Source organism: Stegastes partitus, unplaced genomic scaffold (assembly GCF_000690725.1).
Source record: "Stegastes partitus isolate 25-593 unplaced genomic scaffold, Stegastes_partitus-1.0.2 Scaffold702, whole genome shotgun sequence".
Taxonomy (NCBI): domain Eukaryota; kingdom Metazoa; phylum Chordata; class Actinopteri; family Pomacentridae; genus Stegastes; species Stegastes partitus.
In genome coordinates this window covers 308,185-326,633 of record NW_007578433.1, presented here as the reverse complement: position 1 = coordinate 326,633, position 18,449 = coordinate 308,185, and the positions used below count along the sequence as shown (strand labels likewise).

Genomic DNA, 18,449 nt, shown 5'->3' with positions numbered 1-18,449 from the left:
TTCAGCAGATTTGATTCATCACAATCCAAAATTTTGTTAAATCTTTCTCAGCTTTGAGCATCAGACTTATGGGACACAGAGTCATAGAAGCAATCACTGGATGTGTTTTCTCATCATCCACCAGAGAAAACTTTTTAAAAAGTGCATTCTGGGTAAACTTTGTGTGATGCTGGTTGGTCAGAAGCAGTTCTAGACAATGAAAGGTTTGTTTTTAATCTACATGTGACACCAGGATCATCTTCTAGACTGAGGAAAAACTATTTTCTCATGTTTTAACGCCTGCAAAAGGTTAAATTTTAGGATTCCAAACTGTGATTATGAGTGAGAGAGCTGAAAAAGTAAGAGATGGAACAAAAAGCTTGACGTTTCAACCCACTTCTCTGCACTTCAGGGGCTCGTATCTGCTGCACGGCTTCGTTAAATACACTAAAGGGTTTTTAAAAAGCAGCTGATTCTGAGGAGGTCGGGTTTGAGTTTCATGGACTCTGGCTGAAGTGATGATGAAGAAGTGAGCCGCTGTTGGCAGGTTTATCAGCACAGCGGCGACGTTATTTAACCAGAATGATAATATATTAGAGCCCCGGCTGAGTCGCTCCCTCACAGAGATCTGGAACCACCACAGAGGGAGCGATTAAAACATAAAATTAAAAATAAGAAGGAATATCGACCAACTGAGCGTCCTCACTAGAAGCTGTGCCAAAACGTCCACCCAAAACCACGAGGCAGAGTGTTAGGCTGGAGACGAGCGAAGGGTCGAGTGTGACGGGCAGAAGAAGCCCTGCAGGTATTTCTTATACATTGCACTGTAATTTATTAGTATTATTTTTATTATTCATTAGTAGATCAAAATTTAAAAAACAAAAAAAAGAAAAAAAAAAAGAGGGGAGATGAATTTGGGGGGAAAATTTCTACGCCTGAAGGATCACGAAGGAAAAAAAATAATCAGTTAATTTAATGAGGTGTATTTTGCTGATATTTTGGACCATCGGTGCACACTGTAAGCAAATTAGCCCCCACATGTGTTTTTGAATCTGACCACTTTCTAAAGCGACTACACGACTACTTGATGAAGACACTTTGCTCTTTTTGTAATACAATTTTAATACCATTCAGCCAATGTTATCGTTTCATTTTTTTCTCATAAAATAAAACATGTCAGTAAACGAGAGTTTGGTTTGTTTGTTTTCTTCCTTTCTTTATCGTTTATTTTAAATCACAAGGAGATCAAGTGTCGTGGATGAGGAGGAGGAGAGTTCATCATGTCAGTGCACAAAGAAGAAAAAGAAAAGAAGCTTCAATAAATTAAAAAAAAGTCACAGTCGTCCTCACGTTAAAGAAAAAAAAAAGCAAAAATCACACTCAAATAAGTAGAAACTGGAAAAAGTAATAATAAATAAAAATTTTCTAAATTATAATTTAGTGAATTAAGACGTTGCTTTTGGATTGTGGGTGAAAAGATTCATTTTAAAAAATAAAACTGACAAATTAGAGCACTTTGCTGATGAGCAGTGAAATCAGAACACCTGTCAACAGGTGCAGACGTCTGATTGGGAGTTAAAGAAAACACCTGATTGGCTCAAAGGGTTGTTCAGCTAAATATTGGGTCCAATCTCAAATGAATAGAAACTGAAAAAAGTAATAATAAATAAAAATTTGCTAAATTATAATTCAGTGAAATAAGACGTTGCTTTTCGATTGTGGGTGAAAAGAATAATTTTTAAAAATAAAACTGACAAATTAGAGCACTTTGCAGTGAAAGGGTTGTTCAACTAAATATTGGGTCCAATAATGTTTGTTTTTAATTTTATTTTTTTATATTTCTGTTGAACCACAATTCAAAATTCAACCTCATGACTTTCATTAAATTTTTATTATTTATTATTACTTTAGTCAACTTATTTCAGTGTTTTTTTTCTTCCTTCTTTTACATCTGAGGACGACTGCACCTCACAATTATTTTCCCTCTTGATGGTGAATTAAAAAGTCCTGTTGCCATGGCGACTGGTGGGGAGGAGGATGGGGGGGGGTCACAGGTCATGCGGTGATGAAAATATTTTCCTACAAACACGATTCGAGCAGCTGAAGGCGACGTTACACATAATCTAAGTGTTTTAAGAGGCCTTCAGCCAAATCTGAACAAACAGAAAAAAAGTCTGAATCACATCGTTGTTCGTCAGCAAAACAAAAAAACAAAGAAACGTCAGATTGCACAAAACAAAAAAAAAAAAACAAAGAAACGTCAGATTGCAGCGAGTCGATAAGCAGCAGCAGCGTTTATCTGCTCTGCTGAGTTTCACAAGAAAACACGTCGTGACCTTTTCCAGCCCTCGGGTTCCTTTTCTTCGGCTTCTTTATTTATTTCATAATCAATTCAGGATTTTTAATAAAACACTTGTAAAAATAAGACACACACACTCACACACACTCACACACACACAGGCACGGCAACAGAAGAAAAAAAAAAAAGAGGCAAACATTTCTATGACTACACACCAGACGGGGAGATTCGTACAGAGTTTGTGATTTTGGCAAGAAAAAGAAAAAAAAATAAATGTTAGTTTGGAACAAATTCACGACAAACGCAGGAATCAGGAGGAAATATCTAAACACTACTTCACATTTCGTTCACAGCTCGTCTTCTTTTTATTTTTTATTCTCCATAAACTGAGGATTTAAACAAGGAACGAGTTCAGGGGTTTAATCTTGAAGTCCGTCTCGGCACAAAACTCGACTGAAGAGTTACTGGTGGCTGTGAAGGGGGAAAATAAACAGGAAATGTATGAAGAGAACTCGCTGGTTTGGATTTATTTAATGTGAGGATGATCAGATGATCAATCAGATCAAATATTCAGGGTTTTTCCTCATTTTAAGGATCTTTTTTTAATTTAAATTGATTTCCTATTAAACTAATGGTTAAAAAACGTGTGTCGAGGCATCTCTACTGGTAATCAGACGGCTCAAAACCTCTAGTTTAGTTAAACAAACCAAAAAAAAGACATTTTAATGAAGTTATTCTGAATTTCCAAGATTTGAATTTTTCCTCTGATGATCACTTATCGACCTCCATGATGATCTGATCCAGCTGAAGATGCAACCGTCTGCCTTTTTATCAATTTTAAAGCAACAAATGAATAAATCCTGAACATAATCATCAGTTACAAGCTTCAGGAGACCAAAAAAAACCCAAAAAGCCAGAGTCTGGTCTGAGCACAAACACCTTTGGAGGCTGTGTGGTGAACCTAATCCTGTCATGGGTTGTGCTGTGGGTTTAAGGAGGGACGCAGCGATCAATAACTCTTTCAAAAGCACGAACGATCGCAGGAGTGTTGCGCTGAGAAAGACCTGAAAACCCGAGCAACAGGTGGGCGAACAGGACAAAAAGGAAACGGGTCGGGCTGAACTCTCTTCTCCCTCTAGCTGCCTGAGAAAAAAAACACACGACGTCGGTTTGGCTCGTAAAGTTCACTGAGAAGAAACGTTATAACCTCACGGACATCCCTCGGAGAGCCGGACGACGAGACGCGTCCTCGAGCGAGCGCCAGGACGCCCGCGGAGAGAAAAATGTGATTCCTGATTATTCCGGTGGCGGAGACCAAACGGGTCGAGTTGGCAGCAAGACAGGATCTGACATCATAGTTCGTGGAGAGAAATGGAAGTGATTCTGCTGGTTTGGAAACCGTCGCGAGAGCAGCAGCAGCAGCAGCTCGGTCCGGCTTCTGCATCCTTACTGGCTAGAGTTCACTGATTGGAGGAGACGGTGCAGCGGGTCGGGGAGTCTTAGTGGGTCTTGGCTTTGGGCTGAGTGATTCTACGGACCACGCTGTACAGGACGCCGAAGTTCTGCAGGAAGGAGGAGACACGAGAGGGTTAATATAAGAAGATCCACAAAACATCTGCACACTCATGAGTGCTTGTTAAACAAAACCAACCGGATCATGTAACCTGCTGTTGATGTGGAGCCCAAACAAAGTCAGAACATTTAAACTGGACTTTCTTCAACAACTTTCACAAAGACGTGTTTTTAAACCTCTTCATTCTAAATGCTGTTTGAGTCTCGTCGGCGTCTCAGGAATTAATTTAAAGGCTCCGAACCGAAGCTCTCCTCAGATTAAAACCATGAAGAGGTCCATGACAGCAGCTCTTTGTGTTTCAGGTTCAGGTGAAAAAATGAACAAAAAAACCCCAAAATGAACAAATTACTTCTCACCTAAGTTGTATTTATACGATCAGGGCTTTTTTTATGTTTCCTTTTTGGGGTTTCTGTTGCGTTTAAGTGGCGACTAAGAGACGTGTGTTTGTGCTTCAGATAATTCAGTTTGAATGTTGGTGGAGTTTTGTTGGTGCAGCTACACTCTGAATAATTAACGTAATCACACCTTCCTCTGCTCCTCTGGACCCAAACGACAGCACAACCATAGGGCGTCAATAATCCAGATTATACGCCACAATACATAGACTTCAGGCTAAAGAATCCTCTGTTTGGAGAGTTTTTATCCTCCACTGAGCTTTAAACTTATAATTTACTAAACTGATGTTTTCACACAGATGATAAAATGATTGAATTGTAGGATTTTAGAAACATGTGCATTATGTTTCTTGTTATCTAGCGCTCATATTTGGGGGGTTTTCGAGGAGTTTTTTAGAATTTGAAGCAGCAAACCTCCAGTTCTTTTCACTGGGGTTTCATTTACTGAAGCTAAACAGATCGTTTTGCTTCAGAAGTAAAAGGAAAACGATTTCTGTTAAACTCATTGATCAGGTTGTGCATCGTCGCCCCCCAAAGGTCCGTTCTGACGCAGGAAAAACCCTGATTCACGTCACGATGAGACTCTTTCTCCCCCCGTGTTAATAAACTGATTATCTTTGTGGCACGTTTCTGTAACACGGTGCATCTCTGGAAGAATCAAACTGGCTGCTGCAACAACAACACAGCGACTCACCTGGATGGCCAGATACATCATCCCTAAGTAGGCTGCAATGCAGACAGCCAGCAGCAGGTCAAAAATAGCCGGCTTCACTCTGAGAGGGAGAGAAAATCAGCAGAGTGAGACACAGCGAGAGAGGAGGCGACGGGAGAGGTTTATAAAAAGGAAACTGAGTCAAGCATCCTCTCTGACTTTATATAAAGACTGTCTGCATCTGATCTGTTAAGAACTAAAACAGTCGAACTACATCCAGACGACTGCGTTTCACAACTTTCTCGACGCTGCAGAGCTTTTACAGAGCAGCAGTAAATCAGCAGCTCGATGGGTCGTACCTGTAAGCGTTCATCGTCTGCTTCAGCTGGTCGTAGAAAACAAACTCTGGATCCCTGAAGGAGACACAGTCAGAGGCCGTCACATGTCAGATCAACACGGGAAAATTAAATGTTATTTAACGAGACGTTTTCTGCGTTTAAGCTTCAGAACCTTAAAACCTGTTGGTGTAAAACGGTGTTGGTTTTAAAAACAAACAACACCATTTATCAGCAGGATGTGCCCCAAACGTGATGTGATTTCAGTTTAGTCGGGAAAAAAAACAACCAAATCGAAGCCAGAAATGTGAATATTTCATTAAACGCACTTTATTCTACATTTCTCATTTCAAAAATACAAAAAATAAACCACTTGATCCAACTAGATTCTGTAAAAACCTAAAAATTCTGCGTTCCTCAGCAGAACCGTGAAGCCATCAGTGACTCGGCTGCAGTCGACGGTCATTTAACAACAATTCTGGGAGTTTTTTGGTTGAACTACAGGCTGTCTTCAAACAAATTAAAAATGTAAATAGTAAAATATCTCCAGTGTGTGGAGCTACTGTTTGTTGCTCCAGCGTCGGTAGCAGCTGTGAGCAAGATTTTTCCCAATTTCTGTAATTAAATTTAATTAAACTTTTTCCTCATTATGATTTACGGCTTCATAACTACGTCATGCTGCACAGAACACATTCCTGAGCTCTTTATTCTTCTAGTCGTGGTTGTTCTGATTCCACAGAGGTCAGGACTTAAAAACTGAGCCTAATTTTCAGTCTCTGTGGCAGTCAGACGACTTCTTCTTATTGTTTAAAGATCAGAATCAAGAGTCTTTTTGCACCTAACAGTCCAAATTAAGTTTTTTTTTTAAACAGCTCATTCAGCTAGTTTTGGCCTCACATCGTCATCATGTGCAAACACTTCAGAACTTTACAAAGTCCGGATTGTAGTATTAGCTCAGATCAAACCAAAAAGTCAAAAGTTAAACAAGTTAAAAGAAGAAGTTCCCATTGAAGGGAACGGAGCAGCGTTTTATAGTTTAACTGGTGGTTTGTATCGGTGGTTTCCTGTTGGTCTTCTTTACCTTTTGTCAGCTTTGACGTAGTGCTTCTTGACGTCCTTGAGGTAGCGTCCCAGGTGGTACTCCAGAGTGGACACCACGCTGCTGTCTTTGTCCACCAGCTGGGCGGCTCGAGGCTGCGCTGTGAGCCAGTCCACCACCGCCGAGAGCTGCTCCTCCTGCACCTGCTGACGGGAGCCACAAACGTTATCACAACAGAAACACACGACCGAATAAATAGCTTGATTTAAAATTTCAGATTCAGAATTAAAAAACGACATGAACCCTCTGAACCACAAAAGCTGCTGAAAAGTTTGAAAGACGTGTTTTTAGTTTTCTTTTTTTTGGTTAAATCACCAAAGAAGTGACGCCATTTATCGGAGCAGGAAACAAGAGCAGAAGAAGAGTTTTATTGCCGTTTCATTGCCTCGTCTACTCGAGTCAGCTTTATATATATATATAGAGGAAGAAATTAAATAAAACTGAGTAAAAGGTAAAAGCAGCAGCAGAAATAAAACAACAAAACAAAAAAAGTGTTATAAATAGATTCCCTGAGGAGGTAACTGCACACGTTTTGTGGCTGACAGAGGTTATTGTTGCACTTGTTGGTTTGAGGTGAAGTGAAATGACCACAGTAACATCGTACATGAACACAGGACGTCATGTGTGGAGAGTAGAGCTGGTCGAACGAGGTGCTTCTTCCCCTCCATAACGTCCTAAAAGCCTCCTGGAGAAGCGTCGATCACTCTCGCATGCTAAGCGAGCGCCGAGCTAATTCCCCGTCGGCAGCTTTCAGCACGTTTGACTTTCACATTTGTTGGGAATAAAACAGCCTAAACTAAGCTTGAATGCACAGCATCCTATCAAAACCTCTTTATTCTACATGTTTCAGTACAAATCTGGCTTAAAAACAAACTGTCTGCACTGAAAAACTAATAACTCTGTGCTGCTCTGCGTCGGGGAAGACTGGCTTTGGCTGAACTGCAAGCTGTGTTTACTCAGAGCAGATGGAAGGCAGGTACGAAAACAAAGAAGCGGTAAAATATTTATAGTTTGTAGAGCGAACAGTTTGTTTCCTGTGTTGATGACAGATGCAGATACTCAGAAATATGATGTACGTGTTGATTCCAGTGGGTTTTTTTCTTCATTTTTAAGGTTTACGGCCTTATAGCTTTGTTATAGTGCACAGGAAACATTTCTGAGTTCTCTGTTCTCCTCGTGGAGGTGCAGGACTTTATAATGAAAAGTGAGCCCACAATGAGGACAAACATGACGCAGCCACAAACTGTTTGGAGTTAACTTCCTGCAGGTTTAAATTTGCAGCTATTTGAGCTCTAATCGAGCCCGAGATCGTTTAATTTGCTTCAGTTTACTTGAAACAAGCCAAGAGATGAGTCGGTTTTGAGATGAGTTGAACGATATTATCACAGCTTCTTCTGTCCTCACAGAGACGTGGATCCACTGGAGGTCCACTCAGTTTGATATCAGACCATCAGAAGAATCAAAGCGATTCATCACATAACGGTTAATTCCAAAAACGCAGCTCCTAACTGCCAAATCCTGTGAATCTGTGTCACTGTGTCGGTCTGAGTCGCGTATCAGACTCGTGGCAGACGATCAGGTGTGTTCAGCGACGTACCATCTGTTCTGTGAAGATCTGCAGGTCTCCGGGTGCCCCCTTTGCAGCAGAATGCAGGAAAGAAAAAAAAAATCCACATTAAATGCCGGTAATAGACAAACCGCCTTCTGTTTAAGTTGTCTGAGCCTGTTTCTACCTTTTCGGTGAGGTTGTAGATGACCCTGGCCAGCGCCTCGGCCACCACTTTGGTGTTCCTGCCGAGCTTCTTCACGTCTACGTGAGGCCTGTAAGACACAGACACGTTTACAGACAGTTAGAGAGGAAGAAGAAGAAAGACTTGAAAGCATCATCGGAGAAATCCTGAGCAAACAAGGGAGAGAAGTGAGACGGATTACTGAGCGTCAGGCTGAAACCTAGAAACAGAGTTCAAGAAACAGACGGCAGACATGAAAAAAAAGGAAAACTTAATGCATCCAAACCACCGGATTGTCGTCATGGGAGAGATCAAACATGAAAGAAAAGGTGAGAAAAGCAAACGACTGCCTGCTAGAATGGAAACTCTTTGTTTTCTTTTGGTGATTGGAGAGACTTGCAGTAATGAACCCACCCAGCAGGGGGCTCTCCCGCTCCGTGGCGAGAGGAGGGGGACACTGACCGCACGTCCATGATGCTGGAGCGCTGAGCCAGGCGGTGCGACGGCAGGTGGGACAGAGTGAAGGCCGGCAGGCGGCGGATCCCGAAGCGCTCGTGCTCCCACGCCAGCATGTCGTCGGCCAGGTTGATCTTCTTGTGCACCATCGAGAACTTCACCTCCGGGTACTGACTCGAGACCACCTGGGGGAGAAACGACGGGACGCTAATGTGATCCGAAAAAGTGTGACGAGTTATGCTGAGTTTTCTTTTTACCTGTGATCTGGGTTTAATAACACAGCTAATCAGGAGAAACCTTCAAACTACTTTCTTAAGAGTCAGAAGTTTACATCCACTAAGATGCCTTCAAACTATTTGCCCAAATGATGATGTCATGGCTTTGGAAGCTTTTGATTGGTTAGTTGACAACATTTGAGTTAATTGGAGGCACACCTGTGAAAGTAATAAAAAATTCTCTCTCTCTTATTATTCTGGCGTCTAGCAAATAGAAATAATTTTGGTAACTGACCTAAAACAGGAAAAGTTTAGTCTGATTTAATGTCAGATAGTGAGAAAAAAAAAGGTTTAATGTCTTTTTGTACAGTGGATGTATTCATGCATGTTTTAAGATTATTTAAACTCGTTTAACCAAGAATTAAGAGTGTATTTTGGCATTTTTTGGCATTTAAGTGACAGGATTCGGTCTCCAGGTTCGTACCATCTCCAGTTCTTTGAGCAGAGAGTACTGAGGGGTTCCCTCTTTAGGAGGTTTGGACACGTGGAGGTGAAGCGAGTCTCCGTTTCCCAGAGTGTCGAGACACAACACGAAGGCCACGTTGTCCTGCAGCAGACTGGAGTCTATCAGAGGACGAGAGGGAGGAACGGTTAATATGGAAGGATAGAAATGTGCAGATGTTGTACAGAGAAAGCTGATTTTTTTATGTATAATAACATCAGAATAGTTTAGGAATTTATTCAAAATATTACCTTCAAACAGAAAGAATCACGTCTAGAAGATGATCCTGGTTTTAAACGTTCCGACCACCATCACACATGAGCCGTGAAAGCTTACCCAGAATGCACTTCTGTGTCCAAAACTACTCAAAATTTCTCCAAAAAAATGTGTTTTCTGTCCAAAAAAGTGTCTAAAACTACTCAAAACTTTTCCAAAATTACTCTAAAATTGTTCAAAATAATTCCAAACCTGACCAAAATGATTCAAACCCTGTTTAAAACTATAAACGTCTATCTGTTGATCCTAGTATGTTCTGTGGAGGTCTGGGGGAACGTTTTTCACATTTGATTTCAAATGGAATGACTCCTATCCAGTGTTATGGTCATGTCATAATGTTTCAGGCTGGTTTGTGTCGTATTAATATTGAATAATGAACTAAATCCAGCTGTATGAACATTTATAAATCCTTCTGCAGCTTCAGCGTAAAGCATCTGAGCATCACCTGTGTGGTCCAGGTTGTCCTCCAGCCAGCGTTTGGTTCCCTGGTAGTTAAACTTTCCTCCTCCGGACACAAAGAAAAGCAGATTATACCTGAAAAAACACAATAAAATCGTAACAATGTGAGTGAACCTGATGAATAAGCAGTTGTCTATTAAATCAGCGCCTGTGGGAGATACATCAACATGTCGGTGAGCAGCGCTGACAGTGCTTTTAGCGTTAGCGTCCTCTAACGTGAGATTCCCTCCACTCCGGTGTTGCTCAGCACATTAAGACGGCACCGTGTTACTGACCGCTCTCAGTGTTTAACACGGTCGGATGTGATTATTACGACCAGCAGAGTGCACGGATAATTCAATATAACCCTCGGAAAGCATTCAGAGCAGCACGCTAACCGTAACAAATGAGACGGGCGTCGCAAATAGACTTTGGCTTGTGTTCACGTGAACCACTGAGGTCAGCGATCGATGCTGCTTTAACGGATTCATCCGATAAACGAGCGCAGCACGTAAACGGAGCTTCACTCTGTGCTAGCGTGAGTTATTGTTTTAACCATAGACTGTATAAAAGATGGACGTAGCTGCCGTGACGTCACCCGTTGGTTTCTGCACTGAGAACATGAAGCCAGGGTTTTGCTACTTCCTGGTTGACATCTTGGATTTTTGGAGCCAAAAGTCGTGGGAGGGGGGCGGAGCCATAGGAGCAGCGATTGGTCAGACGGATTGAGAGGCGGGCCCTCTCTGCCCCGCCCACATTTACCGCCTTCTGCTCGCTTCGTCTGCATCATCGCTGCCGACTGTCGATCAAGCCAGCCACGCCCCTTGCACCGCAAAATGTTGCCGATTTTTTAAAAATTCAGTATTGATTTATTTTCAGATTGGCCACCTGATCTCTGGATTTGACCATGAAAACTAAGAAGAAAACAATCCTGAGCTGTAGGAATGCAGTATTTCGTGATCTGTGATCACTTCTTTTCCAATTCCAGTCTATGGGAGCCAGGGCTTTTTGCAGCCAGCAGCTAGTGGACGTAGTGATATTGCAGGTTTTTGACACTTCCGGGTTGATTTCATTTTTCAGGGCCGGTTGCTGCGTCCATCTGTTATACAGTCTATGGTTTTAACGTAGCCAGAAACTGTGAAGCCATCACAAGTGATTCAAACCCATCATTGTTACTCACGCAGCGTGTGTCCTCTTGTAGGTGTAGAGTTTGGAGAAGAGTCGAGCCAGTTCCAGCAACATGGAGACGCCGCTGCCATTGGAGTCAGCTCCGTACGACAACCACTAGACACAACAAACCACAGACTGGTCACTCCACCGGCCCGCTGCCTCCTCCTACTGGTGTTAGTTTCTCAACCACTAAAGTTGGAGCTTTCTGCCCTGTATGAGCAACTAAACTGAACCCTGTGAATATATCTCGACAGAATATTTTGCAGAATGTTTTCAAGGCGTCAGAAACGACTCACGGGAGCGACGCCGAAGGAGTCGTAATGAGCCACCACCACGATGGTGGGAAGGTCTTCTCCTCCGACTCCAGCCAGACGACCCTGAAAATAAACCAAAGAGACGTTAGATTAGCCAGAAAAGATAAAAAATAGAGCAGAAAATGGGGAAAGTTGCACATTATATTTGTTTAAAGTGTTTGTTTGGTAAGTTCATACGAGTGTCAGGGAGATACAAGCCAATGCTCAGGTTGTTTTCCTATATTTTATTTGTATGTTACTGTATATTAACGAACCTTTACTCTAATTATTGCCTTTTGTTAACATTGTACTTTGCAGAAATCAAAGTTGTCTTATATTTAAAAAATAATTCATTAAAAGCTTCTGATTCAGCTCTCTGTCTCTCAGTTTGTGATCCATCTCAGTCTGATTAAACCATGTTTTTCCTCAGGATTTTAACTAATTAAAAAGTCTTGAAGCAACATTTCCGTCCTGCTTTGTTTTACAGCCTTTCTGGACGTCAAAACCCTTTTATGAAAATTAAATCATCCAAAGAAACCAAATGTTTTCTTGTGCCTTGTTGCATCACAGCCTGCAGTTTGATCGTAAAAGTAAAAATAGAAAGTAAACTAAGTCTCATCAGGATGTCATGTCAGAAAGTGTTTCAACATTTGGATCAATAAGCACTCAAATATAGATTTTAAACTCACAATAAAATCCATACGATTCACTGAAATAATTCCTGTGTCAGACCACAAACACAGAATCAGGTGAAAATAATCCCTTCTGCTTAAATCCACAGCTTTCAGTCCACACAGGCGGTTTTGTTCAGGAATTTAAGCCCACCCACATGTTAAAAAACACACAGGTTGAACTCTCAGATAACATAAAATACTAAACTAATAACACAAGATCACAATAATAACAGGCTCTCTTTACACGAGAAGAGTGGAGAAACTCTTTCTTTAGATCAAGTCTGTACAAAACTCTCTGTTGCAGGTTTTATCATCAACCTCCCCGCTGACATTCCTCGCTCTGGTGTCGACTCTGCTCGCCGCACAGTGAAGCGAGCGCGACTACACACCTAACAAATGAATATTAAGTTGTGTACGCAGGCTTGTGTAATTCAGTTTATTTCAGCGTGTTTACTGTGGGAGGAAAACGTCGCCTACTGAACTCAGAGGTTTGAAACGAGGCTCCGATAAACAGCCGCCGTAACATCATCCTGCAGCTCCTCTGTCCAGATCAGATGAGAAATCCGCTCGTACATTTTTGTCTCCTTCATTTCAGGTCCATAAAAACCTTTAAACTTCCACTGATTTTGCATCTTTTATCAAAGCTTATCCCTCAAACCAGGCGTGTGCACGTTAAGCGGCTGATTCGGTTGCTGTTGAGTCGACTCGCTCACCTCTAAACTGGTGATGGCCCAGTCGTTGATGGCTTTACTCTGAGCGCCGCTGGTCACCATCTGGAAGCCGTTGGCTGTGGCTGTATGCAGCAGGACTACAGAAAACACAAAACAAGAAAGAGTTGTTTTTTTTAAAGACGTGGGAACATTCATTAATCGTTTACAATGACGGCATTCAGTCATTCAGAAATAGGTCAGCCTCATGTTTTGGTTCCACTCTGCGGCTCAACCACAGCAACGGAGAGAGACGTGAGCAACATCTGAGCAGAACACCAAGTGATGTGTAAACAAAAATCTAAACCACCAGCAGCTGATCAAACTAATTTAAGTTGTTTATTTCCCTAATCGCTAAAAATTCTGTCCATATGTGAAGATAATCTAGCTCCTACTTTACCAACAGCAAAATAAAAGCATCCCAACAGCTGTGACGGAGCTCGCTGTGACTTCCTGTTACATCCTGATGCATCCTGTCTCTGAGTATAATGAGGCTATACATATTTAATAACCTGCCATTTACACGCGCATAAAAACTCTCTCACTTCAGAGACATGGATCCTGCTGCCGTTTGATGCTGCAGGCAGTTGATAAACTCAGAGGAAAGACTCCTACAAACAGCTGGAAGCGACAAACTAAACTTGTCAGAACATCGATTACTCGTTAAATTGAGCTGTTCCAGACTCTCCTAACTGGAGCAAAGTTTAACTATTTTGGGCTTTTCAGTTTGGAATAGATGTCAAACTGAAGAGCAAACTGAAGGAAGAAGGTCTTTTGCACTCTGGGATGGTTTTCGACTGACATCGTTGCTAAAATGTGGAAAAATCTTTCCCTAAATCGCAACTCAAAGTGTGTTTTTTTTGTGTGTGTGTTTGAAAGTAACACGGAAAGGTTTGCAGACAAGAAGCTGACTCCTTCACGTGCCGTAAGATTAACAGAAAGGTTGTGCGTGTCTGCGAGCGGCCGTTCACGGTTGCAAATATTGATCGAACGTGTGCGCTATCTGCCTTCAATAATACATGCGTTACAGTCCGTGTGCGCCGCCGAGCCCGTACCTTCGGCCGCTGATAAGGCGCCCTGCGAGGAGGAGGAGGTGAGCGTCTGAGTGTAGATGGACATCAGCTCGTCGTCCTCCATGGCGAAGTAAACGGGGACGATGGTCTCGGTAGCCAACATCTCCGGTTCCAGCTCCATGAACTGCTGCAGAAGGTAAACAGCGGGTTTAATGAGATAAGCTCCATTTTGTAATTTGCTGATGGGCTAAAACTGAAAATCTGATAAAAGTCGCTGCATCCCTGCAAGTTCTGTATCATCGCTGCTGCTGCTGCTGTGGTGGTGGTGGTGGGAGTCTAATTGATGAGTGGAAACAACTGCTTTACAAATTAACTGGAATCGTGACAAATAAAAATCTCTCTCGACAATAAATTGCCAAAAATGGTAATTAGTTGTGTAACCAAATGAGTAAGACATCGAATGTCTAGTACTGCTGCATTCCAGAAGATTCCCACTCATGAAGTGGGAGGTTTAATTAGTCACAACGCTTTCTTCGCTGAAACAAACATCACAAACATACATTCCTTTGCTTTTGAGCTACATTAATCTGATAAAAGCTGATTGGGGGAAAAAATACAGAGAGAAGGTGGTGTCAAACAAACTACGGGTCACACCCTCAGTCGAGCATCTGTTCCCACCACAGTTGAGCTGCAGGATATTGCACAACAAGCTAAAATAGAGACTGACATGAACAGAGATGCTGCTGGTGATATGTGCAGATCATGAGATGGACAAAGACAAAGAGGAAACCATGCATTAAGAATGTCAACATGGTGGACGGATGGGTTTTTTTTTTACTCCTCACTGTGATGTTTATCTGCAGGTGTATCCAAAACTTGTACCACCAACTCTTTAACTAAAGAAAATAACAATAACAGACATAAAAGGCAAAGAAAGCTCAAAGGGAAAACTTAATTTGTTGGGTTTTCATGTGTAGTTTTGTAGAATCTTAACTTTAAATTATTCAGGTTAATCTCCATAAATATTAATACTACATGTTGTTGGACTTCGTATTTACTCTACAGTAGTAGTTGTAGTATTTACATTACTCAGGTGAACTGATGCCATAAATAACACTGCAGGGTTTTAACCTCAATATTTAAACTTGTTAGGTTAACTCGTAATCCTATTTTTCACTTTAGCTGTTAATTTAAATCTGCTTTATAAATACCAGTGACTTGACTGAACCGCTCACATGTGTTGTAAAGTGCATTACTTGAAAATCTCTTTTGTACGTAGAGGATAAATAATTAATTCCCAAAGCAAAGTGTGCACTGGAGCACGGCCCATTGTGTGTGAAGCAAAAGTCGAGGGCGAGGAAGAAGAAACGCAGCGCACACGGTGGTTTGTGAAGCGTGTTATTACCTGAACTATGTCTTGCGGCACAGCAGACATGTTCTTGGGAAGGATGATGACCACGGCGCCGGCTGACTGACGCAGGGCTTTCTGGTACTTGTCATAGGAGAAGTCCGCCAGTCGCATGATAACACAGCGACGACTTAGTACCTCTGCCTCTACAGTACGAGCCTCCGTGTTCAGGATGGCGTTCCTGGTACCTGAGGACACAAAAAACCAACAGTCAGTACAACGCTGGGAAACTTTCAGGTTATTGAATGGAGACAGACACTCTATCCACACCCTGATGCCAATAGTTAAATAAAGTGAATCATGCTGATCAAAGAGGAGGTTTTGGATCGCTGATATGTCTGTCAAGTCTGGCACCTCTCATTATTTTTTATCCTAAACTAGCTGTTCTCATTTACAGATTTTTCCATTTCTGTTGTCAGACAGCAGAACGAGTACGAAACAGTGACTGAAGCGCAGCGCATTAGGACTACATGTTCTGTTCTGCAGACGTTATAGCATCAGATGACAAACTTATCAAACACGAGTTAAAAACCAAGGCCATGCTGTGAAATCTGAGATATTTCCGTGTGAAATCATCGCTCAGGGCAAAAAGTTTCACACAGTTTTTGTCAGCTGCTGTGCTTTCGACCACAGACATGGAGGGTCTTCTTCCTGGAGGGGGCGGGGTCAGGTGCATTTAAAGGTACAGACACTGAAACAACCCATTTAAAAGAGAAACCACAGCAGGACTCACACAGTCACAATGACATGCACCATCTTTGTGGTATTTTGGAGCTGAAACATTGACAGAGATGCTGTGGGAACGTGTGAGACTTTCATTAAATTGCTGAAAATGGGCACAATATGGACTTTTAAAGCCTTTTCTGTTCACGGTTCATTCACTTCCCAAACCGTCTCACTCCTCTGATAGCATCACGGTGACAAGCTTTGAGGAAGAAGAGTGTTAGCTTGTATTTTGAGCCTGTTCCAGTCAAAATAAATGATCATTTTAAGTGTTGCCAAGCTAATGATTAATTACCACTAATTATCATGACACTGCTAATAAAGGGGGACCCAGTGGAGCTCTGTGCACTGATTTAAACAGTCACGGTCCTGGTTCGGTAGCTTCCTGCTGCCTCCCAGCTAAGCTAAGCTACGTTAGCAGCTAGCCAGCTAGCTATGCTGTCATTGAAACGTTACTTCAGCGTAACTTGATGGAAACGACGCGGAGGCGAACCGGAGCCCGCAGCCGGAGCCGGAACCAGCTCCTGGCCGAATTAAGGCAGGAATTCTCCCCGTTTGGTGGCTTAAAGGCGGCGGACTCACCGTACGGCTGCCCCTGCAGGTCGTACTGCTGCATGCGGTAGACGGTGAACTCATGAGCCGCCTCGGCCGGGAGCGGCGACACCAGGATGAGCACCGCCGGGATGAAGACGATGAAGGTCAGGGGGAACGAGGACTTGAACATGTTGTCAAACACTTCACTCGCCTCCTCAAACATCGTGGCGACTGTATTCGGCTCGAAGCAAAGGGACGAAAACGTGTTCAGCTGTCACCGCTCTCAGCTACTGACAGCCGGGGACTCAGTGGAGCTAATCAGCGGACCAACCAACGGCCACCGGGGCGGATTCTGATCAGGCGACCTGCGGGGCGACCTCTGGACGGACACAACCTCAGCACACGGTACGCTGTTTATATATATTCCTAAATATATAAAAGCACTCTGATGTGTATTAAAATGTACGTGTTTACTAATAATAATGACAGTAAATGAATTCAGACTGAACGGAGTGAGGGGTCCTTCAGGAGTCTTCTCAGGCAGCTATCATTAAACAGCAGTAAATTATTTATGGGCACTAGATGGCGCAGTGCACCGTAGAAACCAGAACCCAGAACCTCACCATGACAGAGGCCCTGTAATGATGATACTGGCTGGGTTGTATATTTACAGTATATTTACAGTGAAGGATCAGACGTTTATTATTAAAATTACATGTTTATTAATCAAATAACTCGCATAACAACAGGAATCAGCTGGAGCACATAGATAAGAATAACCAGGATTTTACATATACTGAGGTGGTGAAAGGTCCCATATTGTTCCCCTTTTAATTAAATGAATGCAAGTCAAAGATGGTTAATTTCACAGTGACAGTATAACTCCTGGTTGTTTCCGTGTAGCTTTAGATGCAGCTGAGCTCTGTACGCCCTCCATCAGGAAGGAGACTCTCTCTGGGTCTCTGTCGCTTCTTTCTCTCTGAGGGATGGCTGTTGTGTTTAACTCATGTGTTTAGTGAGTTTGTCAAACACCAATATAGTCATAAAATCAGCAGTTTGGCTCCAGAGCAGAATGAAAACAGCTTCGTTGGATTAAAATGCGAGAGCACAGAGAGCAGGAGAGAAGATCTTCGTATTTTAACAGCTTTTACTTCACATCTCCAACCAGAGTTGTTTTACAGCCACCACACAACACAATAAAAACTGATTTTCACCGTTTAATAGACTTCTGCGTGAGGCTTTCTCACTATTTGTATTTGAGGAATTACAAGCCATCACGGTTTCTCTGGGCTTTTCGTTTGTTTCCAGGTGTGTTATTTCAATAAAAGTTGTATTATTTCTAGTGTACATGCGAAAAATATCCTTTTTTATTTGATTTACATAATTTAAATTACTAACAATTAGTATAAAAGCTGCAGTGTAGAATATATGTTGCGCAACACGTCTCATCCAGGGTTTAAACTGTTACGTCAGTGGTTTGATATGTTCATGCCATCCTCCTTGTGTGACAGTCACACGTCTGATGCTGCCTCGTGGTTCATCACATGTTTACAATCTATAACACAGTATTGACCTCAAGCTTTTTTTTTTATTATGTCATAAATCAAATGGTAGTATCTGTAGGATAAATCATTCTGCACTAATGTACATGGAAACGCAGTGAGCATGGGAACGTCTGTAATGCAGCATCATTTATATGTATTTACATTCTGACTTTATGTGACCACAAAGTGTCTGAAAAATGCAATTAGCAAAGCTTAAAGGCTGCAGTTTAAGACGTAGATCTGGTCAAGACTTCAAACTGTTGGGTCACTGTTTTTAGAAATGATATTGCATGTGGTGATGCTTGACTTTAGAATAGAATAGAATAGAATAGAATAGAATAGAATAGAATAGAATAGAATAGAATGCTTTTATCGTCATCATACACAAAGTGCAACGGTATTAAAAGACATGGCCAGTGGTGCAAAACACAAGC

General features: G+C 42.0%; 1 protein-coding gene across 7 annotated transcripts; it reads right to left on the bottom strand.

The window, feature by feature from the left end:
- Window positions 1–2,311: 2,311 nt before the first annotated feature.
- Window positions 2,312–16,783, bottom strand: ncln (nicalin). Of its 7 annotated transcripts, none has more exons than XM_008290899.1 (15): window positions 16,520–16,783; window positions 15,212–15,402; window positions 13,849–13,993; window positions 12,800–12,894; window positions 11,416–11,496; window positions 11,130–11,233; window positions 9,957–10,045; window positions 9,218–9,357; window positions 8,477–8,703; window positions 8,066–8,153; window positions 7,930–7,980; window positions 6,315–6,478; window positions 5,258–5,311; window positions 4,941–5,019; window positions 2,312–3,840 (listed from the first exon to the last, which is right to left on the bottom strand). In XM_008290899.1, exons 1-15 carry the CDS (start codon window positions 16,692–16,694, stop codon window positions 3,778–3,780), a joined length of 1,746 nt encoding a protein of 581 aa, XP_008289121.1. In that variant the 5' UTR covers window positions 16,695–16,783; the 3' UTR covers window positions 2,312–3,777. The 7 variants fall into 7 exon arrangements, with proteins under 7 accessions (XP_008289121.1, XP_008289122.1, XP_008289125.1 ...); XM_008290900.1 differs by having other exon boundaries at window positions 6,315–6,475; XM_008290903.1 differs by having other exon boundaries at window positions 7,930–7,968.
- Between the last annotated feature and the right edge of the window lie 1,666 nt (window positions 16,784–18,449).